The sequence below is a fragment of the Hyperoodon ampullatus genome, assembly GCF_949752795.1.
Source record: "Hyperoodon ampullatus genome assembly, chromosome: 2".
Classification (NCBI taxonomy): Eukaryota; Metazoa; Chordata; class Mammalia; order Artiodactyla; family Ziphiidae; genus Hyperoodon; species Hyperoodon ampullatus.
Genome location: NC_136915.1, coordinates 40,045,139 through 40,069,056, shown reverse-complemented (window position 1 = coordinate 40,069,056; position 23,918 = coordinate 40,045,139). Strand labels below are relative to the sequence as shown.

Genomic DNA, 23,918 nt, shown 5'->3' with positions numbered 1-23,918 from the left:
TCTACGGCGCAGGCTCAGTAGCTGTGGCGCACGGGCTTAGTTGCTCTGTGGCACGTGGGATCTTCCTAGACCAGGGCTCGAACCCATGTCCCCTGCATTGGCAGGCAGATTCTTAACCACTGTGCCACCAGGGAAGCCCTCCACTCTTTTTTATTTTACTTATTTCCATTCCCCTCCCCTTCTTTTCCCATTTCTAACTTCCTCCCCTTCTCCCCATCTACTTCTCTTTTCCTTTCTTCTCCCCACCCTCTTTCTTTGTCCCTCTAATCCCTTCTCCCTTCAGTTCCTGCTTTCTTCCTTTCCACATTTCTACCTTTCCCTTCCCATCATGGAAGAAGGAGTAGAATATCTCTGATTATCATAGCTAGAGGAGTCTTATTATTAATAACTTATTATTCATTTAGCTTCAAAATTATCTCTTTTTTCCTTGTTTATGACACCTGTCATAGCTACTATCTTATCAATTTAGTGACATAGGTGTTACTATTATACTCATTTTGCAGATGAAACCAAAGCCAAAAGTTGTCTGAAGACAGCCAGCCAGTAAGCAGCAGGAGCTGGAATTCAGCTTGTTGTTGTTGCTATAGAGCTGGCATTATCTCGTTTAAAAAGCAGAGCACATCAAGGTTGAAAGGAACTGTAGAGTTCCTAAGTCCAAAGTCTTCATGTTACCAAAGGGTAACAGGTAAGAAAGTAAGTTCCTGATCCAAGATCTCTTCCCACTTAGTACAACAAATAATTAGGACTCAGGGAGGATTAATAGGCAGGGGCATCTGACTAAGAGCAGGGAGACCTATGTTTAAGTCCCTATGCTACCAATAAATCGCTGTAACCTTAAGAAACTCCTGTGGACCTCGGAACTTCAGTTTTTCATCTTTCAACTAGGAAATGGAGAGAAGGGTAAAATGAAAGCCTTGGTGTAGATGACCTCAAACCATCCTACTGTGTTTAGTTTTTTGATGAGAAGAGGGACAGTTATCCAATTGCTGCTACTATGCCTCTTGAGGGCTTGTCCTGGGTAGCTAGCATAGGGATCTGCAAATTTTTTCTGTAAAGAGCCAGATAATAAGTATTTTACGTTTTGTGGTCCATACCATCTCTGTTCAGCTACACAAGTTTGCCATTATAGTAAAAAGCAGCTTCAGACAATACATAAACAAATGAATGTGATAATGTTCCAAAAAACTTTTTTTATGGACACTGAAATTTGAATTTCATATAATTTGCACGTGTCTCAAAATGTCATTCTTTCTTTTATTTTTTTCATCCATTTAAAAATGCAAAAACCATTGTTAGCTTGTAAGTCTATACCAAAACAGATGCCCACAGGCTATAGTTGCTGCCCCCTGGCCTAGCAGAATGCCAAGTCCAATCCAAGCTCAGAGGAACGGTCCAAATCCTCCACCTACCAGGAAGGAGGACCTAGGACATGTCAGATGAAAGTAAGAATGACTGGTCATATTATAAAGAGGTAGTAGGAGTACAAAAGAAAAAGGCCATATTGAAGCAAATTTGCTTCTTTTCCATTGTGCATGTTCTCTTAAGTGACTTTTCTGTACCTCTTATGGCATAATTGCCAGAGTTGAAAGATGTTAAGGGGATGGGGGTCTGTGGAAAAGGGTCTAGGAAGCTATTCTTTGGCTTTTAGTGAAAGCCTTGTGCCCTTTTCACATGCGTTAGGAGAGAAACAAAAAGATAGTCTTTCTGGCTCCCATGATAGAGTCCACCAGTACTAATGATTCCACATAGGAGTCTGGGTTCAAAACTTCATTGTATACTTAGAGCAATATGTAGTGACTTTTCTCTCTTTGACTCCCTGGAGAACTTGACTACAGTAGGCTAAGTCCTTAGTATCCTCCACCTTGCCCATCTCCTGCCAACCATGCTAGGCAACTGAGGAAAATACTAAAGAAGAAAGATACAAAAAAAAGTGAAACCTAGATACCCACATCCACCAAGGGTTTTCCAGGAAGTTATTTCCAGGAAGAACAAGACTAGGCCAAAAGGACAGTTTATTATTTGTTGGCTCTTTGGGCCTATTCTGGTTATCTGTTCCTATGTAGCAAACCTTAGTGGACTACAACAACAAGGAATGCTTGGCGGGGGAACACCACCCCCAGCCCAAACGGCACACACATTTGGTGACCAGAAGTGTTCGGTTTGAGTGGTGCTGTGGGTAGAGAGAGGAGACACATGGGAGTGTTTTCCCAAGACACCTGTTTACCACACCAGGCAGTCCCATGGAGCCAAGCCAAGGTGGCTAGGATCCGTAAACGACACCGTGCTACTCTGATGCTTGAACATTTAACCCCTCTGCTTGTCTAGAGTGAAAGGTCTAACTCTTAGCACCTTGGTCCTCATTTGTCCCCAAAGAATTCATTTTGCCTTAGCCTTATATCAGTGCTCCTACTCCTTGGAGGTGGCAGAGAAGCAATGAGTTCCACCTAGATGCAAACAATCAGACCCTCAATAAGAAAATGTCTCAATAAGAATATATTGAGTAAATGGCTGTCACCTGTAAATGGTAGAGGGCCATTTCCTACCTAAATCCATAGATTGAATCCATAGATTACATAAATTTGATTAATATCTATTGAATATCCACTATGTGCCAAGGATTTCACTTATATTACTTAGTTTTTGGATGATATTCAAACTTTTAAATAATCAGTACAATCAGAATATTTATAGAGATTTCTGTGCTGGGGATTTGCTGTGCCAGGCATCAGTCCTCTAATTGTGGGGTCTTGAGGAGGTCCTAGGTGTCCCAGGAGAGGGGAAGAGGGCGTTCAAAGTTCTCAGGGGAGAAGCTATATCCAACTCATATGGAAATAATTCACTTTTAACCACCAGCACAATCTCACCAGTTGTCTGTTGGCTAAACATCAAGCCTCGCCTTATGAAATGCTCGTAATGCTGTGAAGTTAGTACTGTCATTTTGCAGATTGAAAAAGAGAACCAGGAAGTGGAAGTACTTTGTTCAAGGCCACAGAGGCAGTAGATAGCAAAGTCAAACTCAAACTTAGCATGTATAGCTTCAAAATATGCATTCTTTCTATATATTACTGACCCTTTATGAGATAAAAAGTTCCATACTCACAAAATCCCTTCAAAGTAAGTTCTGTTACAAATGAGAAGACTGATCTCAGAAAGATGTATAACAAGAGCTATCCTCAAAACCCACTCCTACCCATATGAGTTTATTTATCAAGTACGTTAGGTCTTTGGGGCATATATTCAGTGTATGCATACTGTTCCAAGAGTATAGCTATATTTCTAGTGAACTCTCAAGGGTCTTGAGAAGTAGGGCCTTGTCACCATTTATGTCCTATTTATCATAATTGTCCTTTAGATATCTGTTCCCATACTTTCATTTTCCCACTCTTGACCACACCTGTTTGCTGGTATGTGCTGTTCATTTTTCAGGATTCAGCTCAGATTTTACTTCCTTCGGGAAGCTCTCTCTAAATTCCCAAGACTGGGTTAGGTGCCCCTCTTTTGTGTTTCTACACCCACTACCACCACCACCACCACCACACTCACTCCGTTCCTTGTTTACTTCTGGCCTAACACTGTGGCGTATTATGTATCTCCATACTAGATTTAGAGCTGCTTGAAGGAAGAGACTATGTCTGATTACTCTTTGTACAACATAACAATGTCTTACTGTTACAACGTGATTTTCTCTCTTAAGGGAACTCCAAGGTTCTTGGAAGATTCAGAATATATAATTTGGTTGCTGCCACTCAAGTTCTATCTACAATGGTCTTTGGCAACTACTTCCTTGTAATTCCAGAAATACTTTTCTTGAGTATACCTAGGAACTGGTTTCTAGGATCAGTCTGGGTGATGGAGCAAAGATAGGACATGTGGGTGGCACAGGTGGGTGGGTGGCAGGCCATATGCTTTCCATTCGGGACTTCATAGCCATCTGTTATATTGTGATCTATTTCCTGGAGGGTTGCTTAGCCCATTACACAGCCTGATGCTTAATGGAGGTTCTAAAATGAAGATTCACGTTATTCAGATTTGCACGGTTATTGCTGTATTGCTTTATCAAAGGAGCTTTTATCAAAGATTCTGAGAGCATTGGTTAAAAGAAACATGGTCTTTTAAAAGCTGATGTGCCTGGGCTTCCCTGGTGGCGCAGTGGTTGAGAGTCCGCCTGCCGATGCAGGGGACACGGGTTCGTGCCCCAGTCCAGGAAGATCCCACATGCCGCAGAGCGGCTGGACCCGTGAGCCATGGCCGCTGAGCCTGCGCGTCCGGAGACTGTGCTCAGCAACGGGAGAGGCCATAGCAGTGAGAGGCCCGCGTACCACAACAACAACAACAACAACAAAAAAAGCTGATGTGCCAAATCTGGCAACAGACAATATGCCTACCCTCCTGGGAGTGACTGTCAGCTAAGCTCAGTCCATACTGCAGAATGGCAGCCTGACCAGTGAAGGGAGATTGTCTTTGGCAGGTCTTACAGTGTTTTTGCCTGTTAACTTTGCAAGCCTAGGTAGTTTGGTTATGCCTACAGTGTCTTTGTCTGCAAAATCAGGATGATGGTAAAAAAAATCAGTGTGGCCAATACTTACAGAGAATTTACCGATGTGTATTATTTGCTCATTCTAGTCTTTATTCCAAACAATCCAAGCTCTAAAAAATAAGTAAAATAGGGGCTTCCCTGGTGGTGCAGTGGTTGAGAGTCCGCCTGCTGATGCAGGGGACACGGGCTCGTGCCCCGGTCCGGGAAGATCCCACATGCCGCGGAGCGGCTAGCCCATGAGCCATGGCCACTGAGCCTGCGCCTCTGGAGCCTGTGCTCCGCAACGGGAGAGGCCACAACAGTGAGAGGCCCACGTACCGCAAAAAAAAAAAAAATAAGTAAAATAAGTCAAAATGATTTGACACATAAATTGTTATTATTACCTCTCCCAAGAGGTTTGAGTCTCAAAGGAATTGTGCATAAATTAACAGATTAACAGTCCCCCTTAAAAATATGATGTTCCTTAAAAGCAAAGCTGTAGTTGTTTTGAAAAAGCAGCTGTCCAGCTTAGCTCAGAAGTGTAAATACAGAGACGGAAAGTTGGGTGTTTGGAGAAATTTAGTAAATAAGGGCAGAACCGGTAACTGATTCCAACTTCCCTGTTCCTGGTGAAAACAATAGCTCTTTAATTCCCACGACTAGCCTATTAGCAGGCACATCAGGGTTTATAACACTGAACATTTACCAGGTCTAATCATAAAGAGTATGTCACGTGGTCAGGGACTGAAAGGGAATAAGGAAAAATGAAAACAATTGATATGTTAGAATGTAGACTTTTGGATTAATTTTTCCCTTTACATTTTTTCTTTGTAGCATTGTTTACGCGACAAAGTCATACATTTTTTAAAAAGTATGACATACTGAGAGGCCCGCGTACCGCAAAAAAAAAAAAAAGGTATGACATACTGGAAATGGTTCTCTGTGAAGCAAATTAAAGTGCTTAGAAATTTGAAAAATAATACTGGTAGCTTTTCTCTGTAGGGGCCAATAGCCATAGCAATTCCATGGTGTCCTGAAATGACATAAATATATATAAGCAAGGATCAAAGAATAGCACAGTATATATTCAGTCTATTTAAACTGGCCTGTAATCTAACAATAATTCATATTTGCTTTGGATAATTACCTCTTATTACCCCCCATAAAATTGTGCCTTCCTTGTTCTTTGCTTGTCATGTCCTTCCAATTCCCTATGCCATCTAGCACAAAGCTTAATGTGTAGTAGATCCTTGGTAGAACATTTGTAGATTTTATTTCACTAAGCTTATTCTCTAATTTAACAAATCAATTCCCTTAATCTCTATGTATGTACAGCAATGTGTTGCTAATTTATTAACACTGTCAGTTGTCAGTATACCTGGACTAATAATATATGGGCAGCCTTTTAATTAACTTTCACACTTATTATGAATTGACTCTTTTATGATAATGTACAATATACAAATGAGGAAAATCAATCTTAGAGAGTTTAAATGGCAGAATTGGGGCCAGATGCCCAAAGCCAATGCTTGTTACATCATACCATATTTCAAAAAAAAAAATTTTAGGGCTTCCCTGGTGGCGCAGTGGTTGAGAGTCCGCCTGCCGATGCAGGGGACACGGGTTCGTGCCCCGGTCCGGGAAGATCCCACGTGCCGCGGAGCGGCTGGGCCCGTGAGCCATGGCCGCTGAGCCTGCGCGTCCAGAGCCTGTGCTCCGCAACGGGAGAGGCCGCAGCAGTGAGAGGCCCACGTACCGCAAAAAAAAAAAAAAAAAAAATTTAATACCTAAGGAATAAGCCCTTTGGACTCCTCCACGTTGTCCTAAATATGAGGCTGAGTCATTCCAATCCAAAAATGAAGTCAGTAATTACTTTTCATTCAATTCAAAAAATATCTACTCTATCCATAGCATTTAATGTATATCCTGCTTAGAAGTCCAGTGGTAACAAAATGTGTAATTGAAGTCTTTTTGAGTTATTATTAAGCAAAAAAGAAGGCATTTATCTTATTTTATTGCCGTTGTTCAAAAAATTAGCATATACTTCAACTCTCCTCTTGCCCCCTCCTTTCTTTTTTTTTAAACAGAGGTTTTTTTTTAAGAACAGAACTAACAGGAAAATTGAGAATATAGTAGAGTCTCCTCATACCCGCCCCCGCCACCCAGTTTCCCCTATTATTAACATCTTATATTTAGTATGGTACCTTGTTACAATTAACCATCCAATATTGGTCACTATTATTAAGATCCATAGTTTATTTACATTTTCTTAGTTTTTAACTTGTTTTTCTGTTCCATGATACCCCATTACATTTAGTTCTCTCTTTAGGCTCCTCTTAGCTAGTTTCTCAGACTCTCCTTGTTTTGATAACCTTTACAGTTTTGAGAAGTACAGTTCAGATACTTAATAGGATTCCCCACTGTTGGAATTTGTCTGATGTTTTTCTCAGGATAAGTTTGGATTTATAGATTATTGGAAGGAAGACCACAGAGGTAAAGTGCCATTTTCATCACAGCATATCAAGTATACATACTATTGGCCTTGATCACCTGGCTGAAATACTGATGGTCAGGTTTCTCCACTGTAAAGTTACTCTTTTCCCCACTCCTTTACATACTGTACACCTTGGAAAGATGTCAATATGCCCAGCCTACACCTAAGGAATAGAGAGTTGTGTGTTATGCTTGCCCCTTCCTTTTTGTCTAATTCATATCATCTTACATTTCTCTTTCAGATATTTTAAAGTAGTTCTTAAAAGAAAACATAAATCATGAGGGGCCCACACAAAGTTTTTTCTTTTACATCCTAAATTCACTCTGTAATCAAATTCTGTTGAGTTTACCTTCAAACTATACACAGAATCCAGCAACCTCTCACCACCTCCATTGCGGTTCAAACCATCAATCTCTCCCTTACGTTATTGCAGCAACCTTCTAACTGGTCTCCTTGCTTCTGCCTTTGCTCCCTACAGTTTATTCTCTATGTGGCAACCATAGTAATGCTTTTAAAACCTAAAATCAGATCTTGTCATTCTCCTACTTAAAATCTTCCATTGGCTTCCAATCTAACTGAAGAGTGCAGGTAAGTCCTTATAATGCCTTATTTGATCTGCCAACACCTCCTCCCTCTTCAGCTGTTGATATTCTTCTAACCCACTTTGCTCAGCACATACTGGCCTCCTGCACTTCCTTGAAGATGCCAGGAAACTCTCACCCCAGGGCCTTTGCACTTAATGTAAAGCATGGCAGCCATCAAAGTGTGCCACCTGTATCTCTCTCTAGAAAGAACTTGACAATTAGCTGCGCAGAGTACACTTGGCTGACAGCTTCTTGTTATGATCTTCTGGATCTGCCTTAATTTTGTGCTTGCTCTTTATGGGAAGCTCCAGGCAATGACTGAGCACAGCAAGGGTTCTAGTCATTTCTGCCTAATGTGGGACTCCTCCAGTGGGCAATCTTTGCTCCAGAGTTCCCCACTAGGTCAGCCAACTTTGTCAGACGTGCATCACTGGCTAAGGCTCTTCCTATTCTCACACCAGAGCTGAGGAACTCAACAGCATTTCTCTTAAAATGTGTGCCCTAGATTCTAGGAATTTTTCCAGGAAAGCAGAGAATGACACTCTATGGAGCATATATTTCTTGGCTAGTTTGATACATTTTTCAGGATAGTGTTTTCACTCTGTCAAAAGGGTGGATGCATATTCAGAACAAGACAGCCTACAAGTGCAGCGCAGACTTCAAGACACTCCCATATTGCTCAAGAAACTAACAAAAGTCTAGAGAAACGTAAGTGACATTTGACATTTTGAATCTGGACTCTGCACTAACTAGCTGTGTGATCCCTTGTTGAACAGGGATAGTAATACCTACGTTGACTGTTAGGGCAATCGAATACGATAATGGAGAAAGCTCAATTACCAACAATACTTGTGGAGATAACTATAAATCATCACACTAATACTAATATCATATGCTATATATATAATACCAATACTGTATATAATACCAATACCATACATCATACACAATACCATTTTTCGTTGTGGAGATAAGTATAAATGGCTTATAAATTTGTCACGTTCTTTTCTGCCCAAACAGGAAGGAACTAAAATTTTTTTATGTTATTGAGAGGAGAGGACGATTCTTAGGAAAGAAACAAAGAAATCGAACTTCCCCTCTCTTTTTGTCCAATCAAGGGATTCGGTACGCTTCTAGTCGCCGAGCGAGGACCAAGGCAACGAGCACTTCCGGTTTCCTCTGCCATCCTCTCTTGCGCCAGGCTGGGCTTTTCACTGCGCGTGCGCAGAGCCCGCCCCACCCCGGAACTTAACCGTTGACGAAATTGAAGTGTTTAAATCCTCCGGAACCTAATCCTGGAGCGCGGGTGGCGCCCACCTTTCTCCACGGGGGCTTGGGATTGGTCGGCCTGGGACCTGTGCGGGGCGCTGATTGGCTGGAGCGCCAGCGTGTCGCGGCGACCGTGCGTGACGCCTTCGGCACCGCCCTTGCTCCCTGACGGGTTGGGCTTCTGACCAGTCAGCAGGCGCGGCGCGGACTTCGGTTTCGCGAGCTTCTGTTTGCCGCCGTGGTTCCCGCGACCTCAACGTCCCAGAGGCGGGGCGCAGTCGGCGGAGGCGCTCTTTGGGGCCGACCTCTGTTCCGGCCCAACAAACAAACCTCGACTCGGCGGAGGTTGAGGTGAGTGGGGATATGTGCTTCGGTTTCCCTGAGGAGCGGCAGCAGGACGGGGGGAAGGAGGGTGGGCAACACTCAGGGCCCAGTGGTGGGTTCAGGCCTCCAGGAGCCTGGACTAATGAAGTGAAGGGAAGCTAGTAGGAGAAACAAGTTAAGCGGACCACGAATTCCTTGGGAATCGTTTGTACGTAGGTGTGTGAACGTGGTTTGGAATCGATAACGTGCCGTTTAAAGTTTTTACTGTGAAAATTTCTTGACTAAAGCCCTGTGTGCTCGGACAGCTACGTAGTAAGGAATCAGTTAACGTTTGAAGTTCGTGGTCTACTGGAAGTAATGTATAAACAAAGCGTGAAAATGCTGTGTATGTGAACACAGGCGGTAGTAACACCACCATGGTGCCTAGGAAATGGTTTCACAGAGGAGTTGACATTCGGATTGGATTGTGAAGGATGATGGGGGTTTACCAGAGCTTTCCAAGTAAAGGGGACAGCCTGTGTGCAAAGATACTCGGGAACTGCAAGTAGTTCACTTTGATTGTGTTGTTGGAGGAGTGAATAGGGGTTAAGTTTGGAATAATAGGGTGGGGCCAGATTTTGAAGGTCCTTTATTCTGTACATAAAGAAGAGCCATCAACTCTTCAAGCAGAATAACTTGATCAGCAGAAATAACCCTTCTAGCAGCACTGTGGAGACATTTCAGTAAATCTGGTGAGAGCTGATGAAGTCAGGAACTCAGGTAGCAGAAATGGAAAGACAGAATTTACATCGGGGAAGAGGGAGAAAGGAAGAGGTAAGGATGACTTGATGGTTTCTGTTATCCAAGGAGAATATGTTTTGCTAGGTATAGGTGTTATGTTTCTCTAGCTTTAATTGCTTGTGTGTTACTTTCAGAATAAACTGTCTCGTGTGTTTTTTTAAAATAAGGAATAGGTCAACATTATCTTTTTACCCTAATGCATAAAGGAAGAGCAGACAAATATGGAGTTTTAAGACTCTTGTTTGATGAAGAAAAACGGCACTTTATTACTTCCTAGAGTTACAACTATCAATCTGAATATTGTTATCCATGACAACCAAGTAGCATAGAAGGACTTTAGAGTTTAAAACATGCATTGCCTGGAAGCTGTGTGAAGTCCAGATACCTCTAAAAGGGACTTTTTATCAACCTTACAAGGGCACTCTCAATAGGATTTTGTTCTTGTAAATATTTCCAGCTCCTGACTTTAACTAAAAAATTCTTCTAAAATGACTTTTGCACCAGCATGAATAACTCTCTCCTTCCTTATCTTGCTTTAAACAATTCATTTTTGCAGAATTGAAGTAGAATGTACAGGGCCTAAAGATTAACTCTAAGATTTAATAAAAAGACATAGTACATAATGAACTGTAAAGAAAGGACTTTGAGGTTTGTATTTTGCTTAGATAATATCTAGATTTAGATATCCAGTGGGCAATTAGAAATATGGGCTTGAAACTCAAAAGAGAGGGAGAAGCCTAAAGTTTGGTATATCCAGATAGGCGTGGAAACAATTGAGAGTGGATGAGATTACCCAGAGAGGGTATGTGGAGCCAAAGAAACACCACTGACTTGGCACTGATACAAGTTAGTTTGTGGGTGTGCAGCATTTGCCTCCCATCTCCACAAGATTGAAGATTCGTTGACTTTATTATAGACCTGATAAACATCTGGCCCAAATTGTTCCTATTTGCTTCTTTGTGGTTTTCTGGATATGAGGCTTTTGGTCAAAATCTCATGCCCAAAATACGACTGCCCTACCCAGCTCACTAAATTCATATAAGGATCTTGGGGCAGAATCTGTACTTTCCTTAATGAATAGATATATTGGTGGGTTTTGCTGCCTAGAATAAATATTAACATTAATTATACTGAATACTGTAAAGTATGAAAATGATCAGAATCCACAAGCACTTTATCTTATTAATTATGGATGAAGACACTTCACATAAGTAACCTAACTTTGTCTATTATTTTCTTAATATGTGGTTAAATCATGTTTCCTTTTGTTTTTCATTTTTGTCACTCATTAGTAATATTCTTTTTACTTCTTTAGGATCCTGAGCATGTGAAATTGAGTAAATCATTCACCAACTATCATGGAGCCTACGTATCCTCTCACAGGGACCCAGATGAATACCAGGTATAGAAATATTTTTACAAAATGTTTTCTTTCACAGCTGCTCATATAACTTGGGTTGGAATAGAGGGGAAAAAATAATCTTTAGAACCAGGAAAATCTGGGTCTGTATCCCAGCTCTACCACTTATTAGGTGGGTGACCGTGATCAAGTTATTTAACTCCTCTAAGCCTCAGTTTCCTCATCTGTAAATTGGGGACAGTAATCTCTAACGGAAGATAATTGTGAGGCGTTAAATAAGATTACTAAACTAAAGGATCTGGGACATAGTAGGCACTCAGTAAATATTAGTCTCATTTCCTCCTTCCCTTATTTTAGTTTCACAGAGGGTCTTTTTATTGATGAAATAGTACCTGAACTTTTGAGGCTAATGATCACATACATATTTATTTACATCCTAGACAAATGGGAAAGTGGTTGAGTTCCTTCTTCTAAACCCTAATTCCTTGATGGGAAAAATTTCACATCGGATATATCAAGTTTCCTACATGTCCCTAAGCCTTTGCCCACTCAAGTGGTGTAGGAAGGAGGAGCTTGCTGTCAGCTGTCTCCTGATTTTCTCAATCTGTCACTACTGTGAGGACCAGGCAAATTGGCTTGTGTTATTTGGCTCTTTGGATCATTTATTGTTCTTTTTTCCCCCAGAGAAGAACAATTAATGCTGACGTGTGAATTTTTTTCTTCTAAACTGAATTGCATCCATGAGTTACCTTTATTTTCTGTATTATTTTTCTTTGTGCCAGATGTTCTTGATGAAGACAATGGGAAACATGACCCAAAGAGACTGTCATATTCCTTTTGCTTAATTTTGGCCCTTCTGTTCTGTCCTGTTGCTACCTCTTATTCTTTGAAAATTTGTCAACCTCTGTTCTTCTCTTTAATTTTGTTATTGGGTCAAATCCATTCCTTACATTCTAGGGAAGATAATATACTCGTGTGATTTAAACTGATTATTCCTGGTATATTCAACTCTAGTTTTTTAATTCATTTATTGAACTCTGGTTTTCACTAATCTATGGGCTTTAGGGCAGCAGTTTTGAATTATTTTTGGTTACAGACCCCTTTGAATATCTGATAGCCATTAATCTCATTCCCTATAAGGAAAAATACTTTTATACATACATGCAACATTTTGCACCCAATTTCAGGGCGTTTGTGTCTCTCTTGCCTCTGAAGTCTACCTGTATACCTTAGATTAAGAAAAAGACTAATAACAGCATTTATTGAACTCTTGCTCTGCCAGGTTTTGTGCTAAGCATTTTGCATACATTATTTTTATTTAATCCTCACAACAAACCCATGAGGAGTGGGTACTATTATTATCCCCCTCTTTTTTTAAAAAAATGAGGAAACTAGCATAGAGAGATGAACCAACCCAAAGTTATATAGTTGGTAAATGGTATAGCCGATACTTAAACCTGAAATGATTTCTACTCTGTACTGCGAGGAAGTAAACCTGAAGTAGTGTAGGTTGGGCTTTAAAGGTACAATGGACTACTTAGAGCAAAAAGAAATAGCTAACATTGAGCACTTAAAATAAGCCAGGAATGCATTTTACATATATTGACTCATATTCAGTATAACTCTACCAGGAGATACTGATGTTATTCTGTTTAACAGCTGAGGAAACTGAGGCACGGAGACATTAAATAACTTGATCAAGGTCACACAGCCAGCAAATTTTGAAGCCAGGTTTCAGACCTAAGCAGTTGATTTCCAGGCTTTGCTTTTAACCCTTATATCATACTGCCTCTCACCAACTGGTAAATAATAAATATATTAGATATAGAGACATAGATAACTTGACAGTTGGTCACTTACTACCTTTGTGACCTTGAACAAATTTCTTAATTTCAGACTGTGTCCTCATTTCAAAAAAGGGAGATTAAAAATCCTTATAGATATTATGAGCTCAAATCAAAGATTTGAAAGCAAATAGCTAAGAATGTGGTGGATAAAGCACTACCCCATTCAGTTTCTACTAGTATAAGCTTTGAAATCAGCCACACTTAGATTCAAATTCCAGCTCTGCTACTTAGTTACAGTTTGTTATCTATAAAATGGACAATAAAGTGTTTCTGGAACAGTTTTAGTGAGAAATATTGTATATGTAAAGTGCCCAGTAGGATGCCTGGTACATAGTAGGTGATCAGTAAATGGGCTAATATATATATATATTTTTTTACTGCAATTGACTTTTTTTTTTTCCAATATTTATTTATTTATTTATTTGGCTGTGCTGGGTCTTAGTTGCGGCACGCGGGATCCTCCGCTGCAGTGCATGGGCTTCTCTCTAGTTGTGGCCCGAGTGCTCATTAGTTGAGGGCACGGGAGCTTAGCTGCCCCGAGGCATGTGGGATCTTAGTTCCCCAACCCAGAGATCGAACCTGCATCCCCTGCATCGGAAGGCGGATTCTTAACCACTGGACCACTAGGAGAGTCCCTGGGGCTAATATTTTAGTTGAGAACTTTTATCAGATGAAACATGAAAGTAGGATCTAGAACAAGATATTCTTAGTGCATGATATGATAAATATTTTTTCAGTTCAACTATTTCATAATCTACTACCATGCAAATGCACTTTTGTAGGTAGCTCACTGTCAGAGCTTTCTTGCTTTAATTACATGTGATTAAAAACTCTGTGATGATATCCTATATGATTTAACATTGAAGCCTTGCTTTACATTGCTTGCGGGATCTTTGTGGAGGAATTATTAATGATGTCCTTTTGATGCTTCACTAATTAAATTTATGTGTGGGACTTCCCTGTCCATCCAGTGGTTGAGACTCCACGCTTACACTGCAGGGGGCACAGGTTCGATCCCTGGTGCCTGATGCCACGTGGCGCTGCCAAAAAACCCCCCAAAAAACACAGAGCAATAACATAAAAAATTTATGTGATAGGGCCCAAGATACCAAATTCGAAAACCCTGAAAAGTTTTTGTGCTTTTCATAATTTTTTAAGTGTTATCTAGAAATCATCTAGAAATCAGTTCAGAAGGATGGATATTAATTTTAAATTTAAATGTAAATTCATGGTTTATATTCATTTTTCAGTTACTTAAAGAAGATTTTATAGAATTGATATTTCCAGTTCTTTTTAAAAAGACTCGCGTGTATATAAATATATATATGGATAGGATAAAAAGGACAGAAAGTCATACCTAAATTTTGAGTGCTTATTCTCTTGATTAGTAGAGTTACAAGCGATTTTTCTTTCCTTTTTACTTTTTAAAAATATTTTTCAAGTCTTCTAAAATTGCAAAAGTAATCTGAAAACCCTATCATTTACAGTTAAACTGTTTCTTGTAAAACTTCTACTGTTTTTCATTGTGCTTTGATTTTTTAAAAAAAATTTTTTTAAGGTTTTCTTCAAGCAGGATGGTGCCTTTCTATTTCCCTCCATCAAAATGTGCACTTTGGAACCCAGTGCCAACTGGAGATTATATCTGCTTACATCTCAATTACCACAGGTATAAAACGTTTCTCTTTCCAAATCAAACCAGTTTAAACAGGAGTCAAAAGAATATGTAAGGCAATGATTACAGTGACCCATTTTTTTTTTTAAACTTTTCTATTCAGGAGCTCCCCTCATAAAAAGTATTCTTTCTGCTGCTTCTTAAATCTGTTCCTTGTGCTTTTGAGAAGTAATCTTAATTTCACAGTTAAAATATTCTGCAAATCTAAAGTTCTAAGTATTATAGGAATTCAAAAGAGACAAAATATAATAAAAACTGAGTTTTTCGTCATGCTTCCACATGGTGTCTTTGAAGAACACTGAGAAGATTGATTTTGAGTTGAATAGACCATATTAGAAGGAGCATAAAATATTTTGGTTATGGCCAGGATCGTGAAAGAAAGACATAGAAACTTAGTCTTCAAGTAATAGAAAATAGAGATCCACTGAGATTTTATATATAAGAGAGTTACTTGCTAAAAGCAGAGTTCTAAGAAGGATGGATCATAGTGGGGAGACCCTAGAGTCAGCCTAATGCGAGATGGTTTTCTGTAATCCAAGGAACGTAGATTTATTCTGTAGTGGTTTAAGGTGGTGTAACTGGAGTCAGACTTCCTGGAGAGTCAAATCCTGATTTTACTCTTTCTTATTTAAGTGACCTCAGTAAAGTAGCCAAGGATCAGTTTCCTTATTTATAAAATGGGGATATGACGCTTGTTTCATAGTACTTTTGTAAGGATTAAATGAGACAGGCTGTAAAGCAGCAGTTGGCACAGTGCCTGGACATAGGAGGTAGTCAATAAATGCTAGCTCTTATAAGGGTTTAGAGCAGTGTAGCAGTGTTGAGACCAAGAGGAAAGAATGAAACAAGGTGTTTTGAAGAAATGTATAGCATTTGATGATCAGCTGAATAGAGGAACTAAGGGAAAATTATAAGTCAAAAAGTGTTTAAGGGCCTCCCTCATGGTGCAGTGGTTAAGAATCCGCCTGCCAATGCAGGGGACACAGGTTCAAGCCCTGGTCCGGGAAGATCCCACGTGCCACAGAACAACTACGCCCATGCGCCACAACTACTGAGCCTGTGCTCTAGAGCCTGCGAGCCACAACTACTGAGACTTCGTGCCACAACTACTAAGCCTGCGTGCCTAGAGCCCGTGCTCCGCAACAAGAAAAGCCACCGCAACGAGAAGCCCGTGCTCCTCAACGAAGAGTAGCCCCCACTCACCACAGCTAGAGAAAGCCTGCGTGGAGCAACGAAGACCCAATACAGCCAAAAATAAATTAAAAAAAAAAAAGTATTTAAGTTCTCAGAGAAGGGTGGTATCATTGACAAAAACGGAGAGTATCTTGTGGAAGTTTAAATATTTGTCAGACTTGTTTATTCTTTTCTACATGTCTGTTAACCTATATTTTCTATTGCCATCTTTCTCTGCTGCATTTTGAGTAATTTCTTTTGTTCTTCAGCTCTTCTAATTTTCTCTTTAGCTGTGCTTAGTTGCCATCTAATCTGTTCATTTAGGCTTTTAAATGTGGGAGTATGCTATATATGTGAAAGATTGTTTATAATATATACACACAGTTTATAGAATAATAAATTTGTCTGGTCTTTTTTCGTAGTATCTTGTTCCTTACTCATATTCTAGAGTCCCTTTTATATTTCTTTAAACATGTGAATTGTATTTATATTCTGTGTTCAGTAATGCTAGTATCTGAAGTCCATAGATCATATGTAAACAAATGGATGTGACTATTTCAATCAAACTTTGTTTACAAAAACAGGAGGCCTCATAGGTTCTTGATCCTAAAATTCATAAAACTAAGAATTTTATGAATGCCTGGAGAACAACTATAACTTCAGTGTCTGCTTATTGCAATTCTGCTTTCCAGGTAGCCCTCCTTACCCGTTGCCTTTGACCCTAGGATTTCCCAACAGTGATCTTTCTGTACATTTTAAAAGATGTGTATTATATTTTAGAAAACATTTCATGGCAGGAAGGTTTTTTTAGGCTGTCAGATCCACCACATTCGTAAAAGACTTTTGTTATTTTTCAGAAATCCAAAGCTTGTGGTAACTGAAAAGACCATCCGACTTGCTTGGCGTCATGCTAAGCAGAATAAAGAAAACTTGCCATGCTTTTTACTTGGTTCTCTCACAGTAGATGACGGTAATATACTTTGAAAAATTATGTTTATGAGTATAATAGATTTTATGTTTACTGTTTCAGTCAATTACTGTAATGTACTTTGGCTAATTTTCTTTACTGTATACCAACGTTATGAAGATGAGTAAAAGTTGACACTACTCATCATAGACTTTACAGTTTGGTCAGGTGGATAAATATATATGTAAGTCATTTTTTTTAAATGAAAGTTTAGTGTACTCTTAGTATGAACAAAATGCTTTCCTATAATCTAGGCTTGCTTGATTAATTTCACATTTCATAATTGGCGTGCTATATAATAACTGCAATTTTTGTTCTTCAGATGAAGAAAGTGTGACATTGACAATAGATCGTTTTGATCCTGGTCGAGAGGTACCTGAATGCTTAGAAAGAACCCCTACTGCTTCTCTTCCTGGGGACTTTGTGATCCCATGCAAAATTCATACTCAAGGACTTTGTTCAAGAGAAATAATAGTGCACAATGCAGATGACTTCAGTTCAGCTTTTAAGGTGAAATTTGTTGATAATGTGATTATTCCGTATTCAACACAAGAATCAAACTATGTGTACTGTGTTATATTTTAATAAACCCATATTTAATAGGTATTCATTTAATTTCTGACTAAATGATGTTGAACTAAAATGCAATTAGGTATGGTTTCTGAGGACAGAAATCCTAGGTAGGTAATATGGGTAGCATTCCAGAAGAGGAAGCAACATGACCAAGATAGGAAAGTGCAAGATGTGCTCAGGGTAACATTGAGGGTGGAGATTTTTGCTGGATTTGTGGGCAGTCAGACTTGAGTATTAGTTTGTTTAGATCATAGAGAGCCTTGTCTGCCAGGCTACGGAATTTGAACTTTATCTAATGGGCCATGTTTTTCATTGAAAATTTCTGAAAGGAGGAAATACTGTTAAATCAGGGATGGTTAACGTGATAGGGAGGGCTGACTGAAGTCAGAATAGTTAGGCCATTGCAGTAGTCAGGTGTGTATTAGAGGGGGGTGTATTAGCCTATAACAGAGTGGTGGCAGTGAGACCAGAAGGGGCACAGTCTGCATGAGCAACTACAGAGGAAGAACTAACTTGACAATTTGGAGTAATAGAAAAGAATCGGAGAGGAATGGACCTTAGATTCGCTGAGACTGAGTCAAAGTTAATTTATGTCCATTTTTACCCACGTAATAAATATTTATTGAAAGCGACATTCTCCAGTAAGAGTTTAAAATGCTGCTGGGACATATAGGTTGGAAATATGTGATGGAGCTTGGTATATAAATCTTTTTTGCTTTAACATAATTATTCATGTAACCTTTTGGTCACATGGAAGAAATAAGAGAATTGAAATGTTGCAAATCAGAAATTGTTTAATTTTGTTAATGTAAGATACATGAAACAAAACCTTCAGAGATAAGGACAAATTTCAAAGCTTTAAAATAATTGTATAATATTGATTCCTCAGGCTCTGCAGCATCATGTGTGTAGCAAAGATTCCTTGGATTGTGGTAAACTGCTTTCCCTAAGAGCTCATATCACTTCCAGGGAGAGTTTGGACACTGTGGATTTTGACTTGGATTGGGCAGCAGTAACTCTAGCAAATACCTTTAAATGCACACCTGTGAAGCCCATCCCCATTATTCCAACAGCTCTGGCAAGAAACTTGAGCAGTAATCTGAATATTTCTCAAGTTCAAGGTACCTATAAATATGGGTAAGTAAAAGACCTATTCATCCAAAATTTTAAATATTCGTCACATTAGTATATTTTCATGTTATTCACATAATATGAAATAATTGTTTGGTCAGTTTACATGCCTGAGATCTGTGGCAGCTAGATAAATAACCAAGGAAGGTGAAAAAATTGTTAATTTTTGCTGAATATGGTTTTCTGATAATGAGCCTAATGGAGGCTGGAGAATTATTTATAATATGCAGGGGGTTTAAAATAATTTATTTATTTATTTATTTATTTATTTATTGGCTGTGTTGGGTCTTCATTGCTGTGCACGGGCTTTCTCTAGTTGTGGTGAGCAGGGGCTACTCCTCGTTGCGGTACGCGGGCTTCTCATTGTCGTGGCTCCTCGTTGCGGAGCATGGGCTCTAGGCACGCAGGCTTCAGTAGTTGTGGCACGTGGGCTCAGTAGTTGTGGCTTGCAGGCTCTAGTGCTCAGGCTTAGTAGTTGTGGTGCACGGGCTTAGTTGCTCTGCGGCATGTGGGATCTTCTCGGGCCAGAGCTCGAACCCGTGTCCCTTTCATTGGCGGGCAGATTCTTAACCACTGCGCCACCAGAGAAGCCCTATAATATGCAGTTTTACTTGTGAATAATGAGCACTGCAGATAAAGGAGATTATTAAATTATAATGTATGATACTCTTGCTTACCAAATTGTCAACCACTTGAGGGTGGAGTTTCCTCACATAGCTGAAGCAGCATCCTCCCTAGCTTCCTATTAACACTCTTAGTTTCTTAGGAAATGTAAGCCAAACTGCTTGCTTTCTGATCCTCAGCAGGGCTGCTTCCCTGAATCCTCATCCACTTTCTTTATCCATTGTCTACTGAGCTAAGTCAGACAATGTAAGCACCAACTGCTTTAAAGTCTAAGCAATTCACTTCTGGCTTCCTTTCCCACTGACTCCACCCTAGTTCCTGTTAGGTCTCTAGAGCTGGAAATGTTTGGCAAGGTAAACTCAACTTAAGGTCTTGTCTACCAAAAATGCCTCTTCAAAAGAGGATAAGAAAAAGGATTTTCTTTTCAGAGGGTCCCTGGAACAGCAAGAAAGTTCCCACATGCTGATCAGAGCACCTTTCTGGTTGGGGTGGCACAAAAGCAAAAGCGTTGCTATATTCCAAAATCATGGAATGGTCAACGGTGATAGTGATTAAAAAGTGTTTGAATTAAATTGAACATTTAATTCTCTTGGAGTAATAAAATACTTCTCAATTGGTACATAGAAATTTGTGTTAAAATTAACCAAAAAATTAATTTATTTTCCTTAGTACCTGTGTCATCTAGTGAAGCATGAATTTACCTTTCTTTGAATTATTCCTTTGTGACCCCTTGGCATGCCAGTAGTAACCTAGAATGTTCAATATTCTATCTAATCACCTATTCCTCTTGCCCCTTTCTACCTAGAATTATTTAATTTATGACGTTTGCCTTTTTCTTTGACCACATTCACTTGTTTACCCTAATATTTATTAGGATCCATTGTGGAATAGTATTGTGTTATACACTGGCATTAAATAGATAAAAAAAAAACCATACTTACTGTCCACTAAGTATATTTTCATGTAAACACGATGTGGATAAACAGGAAATTCATTTCTCCCAGGGAAACCTATTTGGTTCTGAAATTGTTAGCCTTGATTTTAATACTTTTGATTAAAAAAATTGATACTTTTAGAGCAAACTTTTTCAAAAGGTATGTAATCTTCAATGACCATTTTAATACATAGAAATTTTAAGATATTAAATCTCTTCCATGTCATCCTCATAATTACTAGAATCTTTTTCTACACTTTGAACTGTTTTCTTTGTATGCATGTGTATGTAAGAGAAATTATTCATTTGAATCCTCTCCTCTGCCTAAAATATACTTCTTCAGCACTCAGATTATCTCTTTTAGGTAAAAGTGCATATTTCCAATTGTTTTTACATGAATGTCTTCTGTTTAGATATCTTACCATGGATGAGACACGCAAATTGTTACTTTTGCTGGAATCTGATCCCAAGGTTTATTCTCTCCCATTAGTGGGAATGTAAGTATTGCATTACTTATGAAAACCTTTTCAGCCATATATGTATTCAAATGTATATTATAAGCATGTGAATCATTTGTACTATGAATATGTCATTAATACTTGGATCACCTTATAAAACCATAAATGCCAATGATGCTTAAGCTTTCTTATTTTAACAGCTGAATCAGTTAAAACAAGATTTTTGTCCAATCTTAGGAAGAATTCCAGTATATAAAACAAAGCTGAATTCTTCTGGTTGAAGTTGAAGCCTTAGAGCCCTGTTTCTTTAACCTTATTCACTACCCCTGTCCTTAAGGCACCTTGAAGAACTCAGGACTCAGGATAACACTATTTAAAATTCACTGCCAGGCAATTTTGCAGAAATTCTTTTTACTGTTTATGGCGATCTCTTTTCCAGTTGGTGGTTAATGACATTTAGATAGATTATTCAGTCAGAAATTTATATTAATTCGGTATTTATTGAGTGCTTACCCTATACATAGTATTATGTTTCATACTGTGTTGGGATTTAAAGCTCCTCAAGGAATTAATAATTAAAGGTGAGGCGATAAAATATTCAAATATTCCCACATAGAAAGATAAATAATAGAAAGTATATGATTTACTATGAAATAAACAATTTAGACAGTGAGCACTATTACTGTTTGCAAGAGAGATGATAGGGGACGTTTTCTTAGAGAAGGCAAACTTGAGCTGGACCTTTAAGTGTGTAGATAATAGAAGGGAGGATTGACTGGGAAGGGAACCCATATGTGGGAACGGTATGCGCAGACTTAAAAAATGAGAGTACAGAAATGTTCTGTGGACCATGAAATCTCCTTACAGTCTTTTTGCTCTGGTCCTGGTAGTGGCTGTGTGTTATTGCTGCTAAGTGAATATCTATTAAGAGTTTTCTGAGACTTCCCTGGTGGTCCAGTGGGTAAGACTCTGTGCTCCCAATGCAGGGAGCCGGGGTTCAATCCCTGGTCGGGAAGCTAGATTCTGCATGCATGCCACAACTAAGAGTTTGCATGCTGCAACTAAGAGCCAGTGCAGCCAAAATAAATAAATAAATACTTAAAAAAATAATAAAAAAAAATTTTTTTTAAAGAGTTTTCTGTTTTTCAGCCTACCTGTATAATTATAGACTTAAATCCTCTCAATAACTCTATGGTTTTAGGCTGCTAACTTCTTTCTCCCCTAATTCAGCCTATTCTTTCTAGTGCAGGCTAATTGATTCTAATTGATTTCTGCTTTCACCTCTATTGTTAACCATTTTCTTTCCCACAGTTTTACCATCATTTCAGTGGAAGAGGACAGAAAGTGGTGCTCTGTCTCTGAATCTGTCTATGGTTATAGGTATATCTATAGTCTCCCTCTTAATTATCAGCATGGTTTAATGTTCATAGATTTCTTATTTATGAGCCCTTTAATCTGTTCCTGGTGAATGCCAAGAATTTCTGCCACATTACCTTGAGAAGAACATAATCTGAAGAATGTTAAGTACTAATTTGTAAAATGACTGTAGTTTTTAATTTCTATTTTTTGTTTTAGCTGGCTGTCTGGAATTATACATATCTATAGTCCTCAGGTGTGGGCTTGCTGCTTGCGATACATGTTCAGTTCTTCTATTCAAGAAAGGTAAGTGATATTTTTTTCTGTAGGGTTTTATTTTGATCTTTACCTTCATTCATGTTTTACTGGTGTTATTTAAAGTTCATGCAATGCCTTAACCTTTTATAATACTTAGAAACCAGAAGAATAGGCACACTAAGGAAGTCAAGCATTATATTAAATGGGAATAAAACCAGACAAAAAAGGTGACATTGTGCTATACTTGGAAATATGAAGGAATTCCCTTGCCTAATGACAGTACTGTAACACAAAAGACATACTTTTTATGAGTGGAAAAAAACCCCTAGGGATCATCTACTCTAGCATCCTATTTTATAAAGAAGAGATTAATTTTCATTGAAGGGACTGAAAATGAGTTTGAATTTGTTTCAAGTGTTTTATTGTTACCCTGTACTACTGATAGTACCTTAAGAAACATTTGAGATGAAGTTTAATGTTCTTGGAACTAAAGCACAAACATTGGAACTAATAGGGAAACTTTATTTCTAACCTCAACTCCTCATTTAATTTTGTTATTTTGTACATGATACCATTATTTGCCTCTTACTTTCTTCATTTATTAAATGAAAATTCCAGAGTCTGTTTCTGTCTGCTTTGGTGGCTATAATACACTTTTTAAAAAAAACTTTAATGAAAAGGCAGTATAAGTACATGGCAAAAAATCAGACATATATAAAGATACATAATAAAAATGTCTCTTCCACCCCATTTCCCCAGACCCTATCCCCAGAGACAATCACTGTTAAAGGAGTATCTTGTGCTTCCTTCTTGAAATACCAATGCATAAACAAATAACACCCTTCCCTGGTCTGTAAAAGTTAAATCACAAATGGGATGAAACTGTTCTACCTTTTCTCTGTTGCTTTTTTCTTTATATCATTATACCTTGGAAATCATTACTAAATCTTTGCACATGCAGATTTAATACACATATTTTACAACTGAATAGTAAATAATATATACTATATTTTAAAAACTACTCCTTTTGCTTGCGGACAACTTTGTGTATACATCTTTGTTGTATATATTAGTATATTTGTGGAATAAATTCCTAAAAGTGGCTTTTCTGGGTCAAATAGTAAATAATTTTAAATTTTGGTAGATATTGCCAATTTGTGCTTCAAAGACTATCAGTTTATAATCTTTCCAACAGTGTTTGAGAGTGCCTGTTTTCTCCATCCCCTCACTAACACTGTGGAACAAGTATTTGTTGAGCACCTACTATGTACCAAGCACTATTCATGATATTGGCAATAAACAGTAAACAAAATAAAGACCCTGCAGAGATAGGCAGTAAACAGAAAAAATAAGTAAAGAGTATTTTACAAGGTGATGAGTGCTGTGGAGAAAAATAAGCAGGGGAGGTGGATGTTGTGTCTATGGTAGTGGCAGGTACGGTTGCAGTTTTAAATAGGGCAGTCAGGGCTTCCCTGGTGGCACAGCGGTTGAGAGTCCGCCTGCTGATGCAGGGGACACGGGTTCGTGCCCCAGTCCGGGAAGATCCCACATGCCGCGGAGCGGCTGGGCCCGTGAGCCATGGCCGCTGAGCCTGCGCG

The 23,918-nt window shown here is 38.8% G+C and overlaps 1 protein-coding gene across 3 annotated transcripts in view; it reads left to right on the top strand.

Annotated features, from left to right (window-relative positions):
• Positions 1-11,325: 11,325 nt before the first annotated feature.
• STIL (STIL centriolar assembly protein) overlaps positions 11,326-23,918 on the top strand; it is a gene marked incomplete at both ends in the record, with an annotated part of 50,566 nt that continues 37,973 nt past the window's right edge. For 2 of the 3 annotated variants that reach the window (XM_079697227.1, XM_079697226.1), the window contains 7 exons: positions 11,326-11,369; positions 14,733-14,840; positions 16,877-16,989; positions 17,309-17,496; positions 18,449-18,696; positions 20,662-20,745; positions 22,282-22,368. In XM_079697227.1, the coding sequence (XP_079553353.1) occupies positions 11,326-11,369; positions 14,733-14,840; positions 16,877-16,989; positions 17,309-17,496; positions 18,449-18,696; positions 20,662-20,745; positions 22,282-22,368 (872 nt within the window). The remainder of the gene's footprint in view (positions 11,370-14,732; positions 14,841-16,876; positions 16,990-17,308; positions 17,497-18,448; positions 18,697-20,661; positions 20,746-22,281; positions 22,369-23,918) is intronic. The other variant, XM_079697228.1, reaches the window with a different exon arrangement.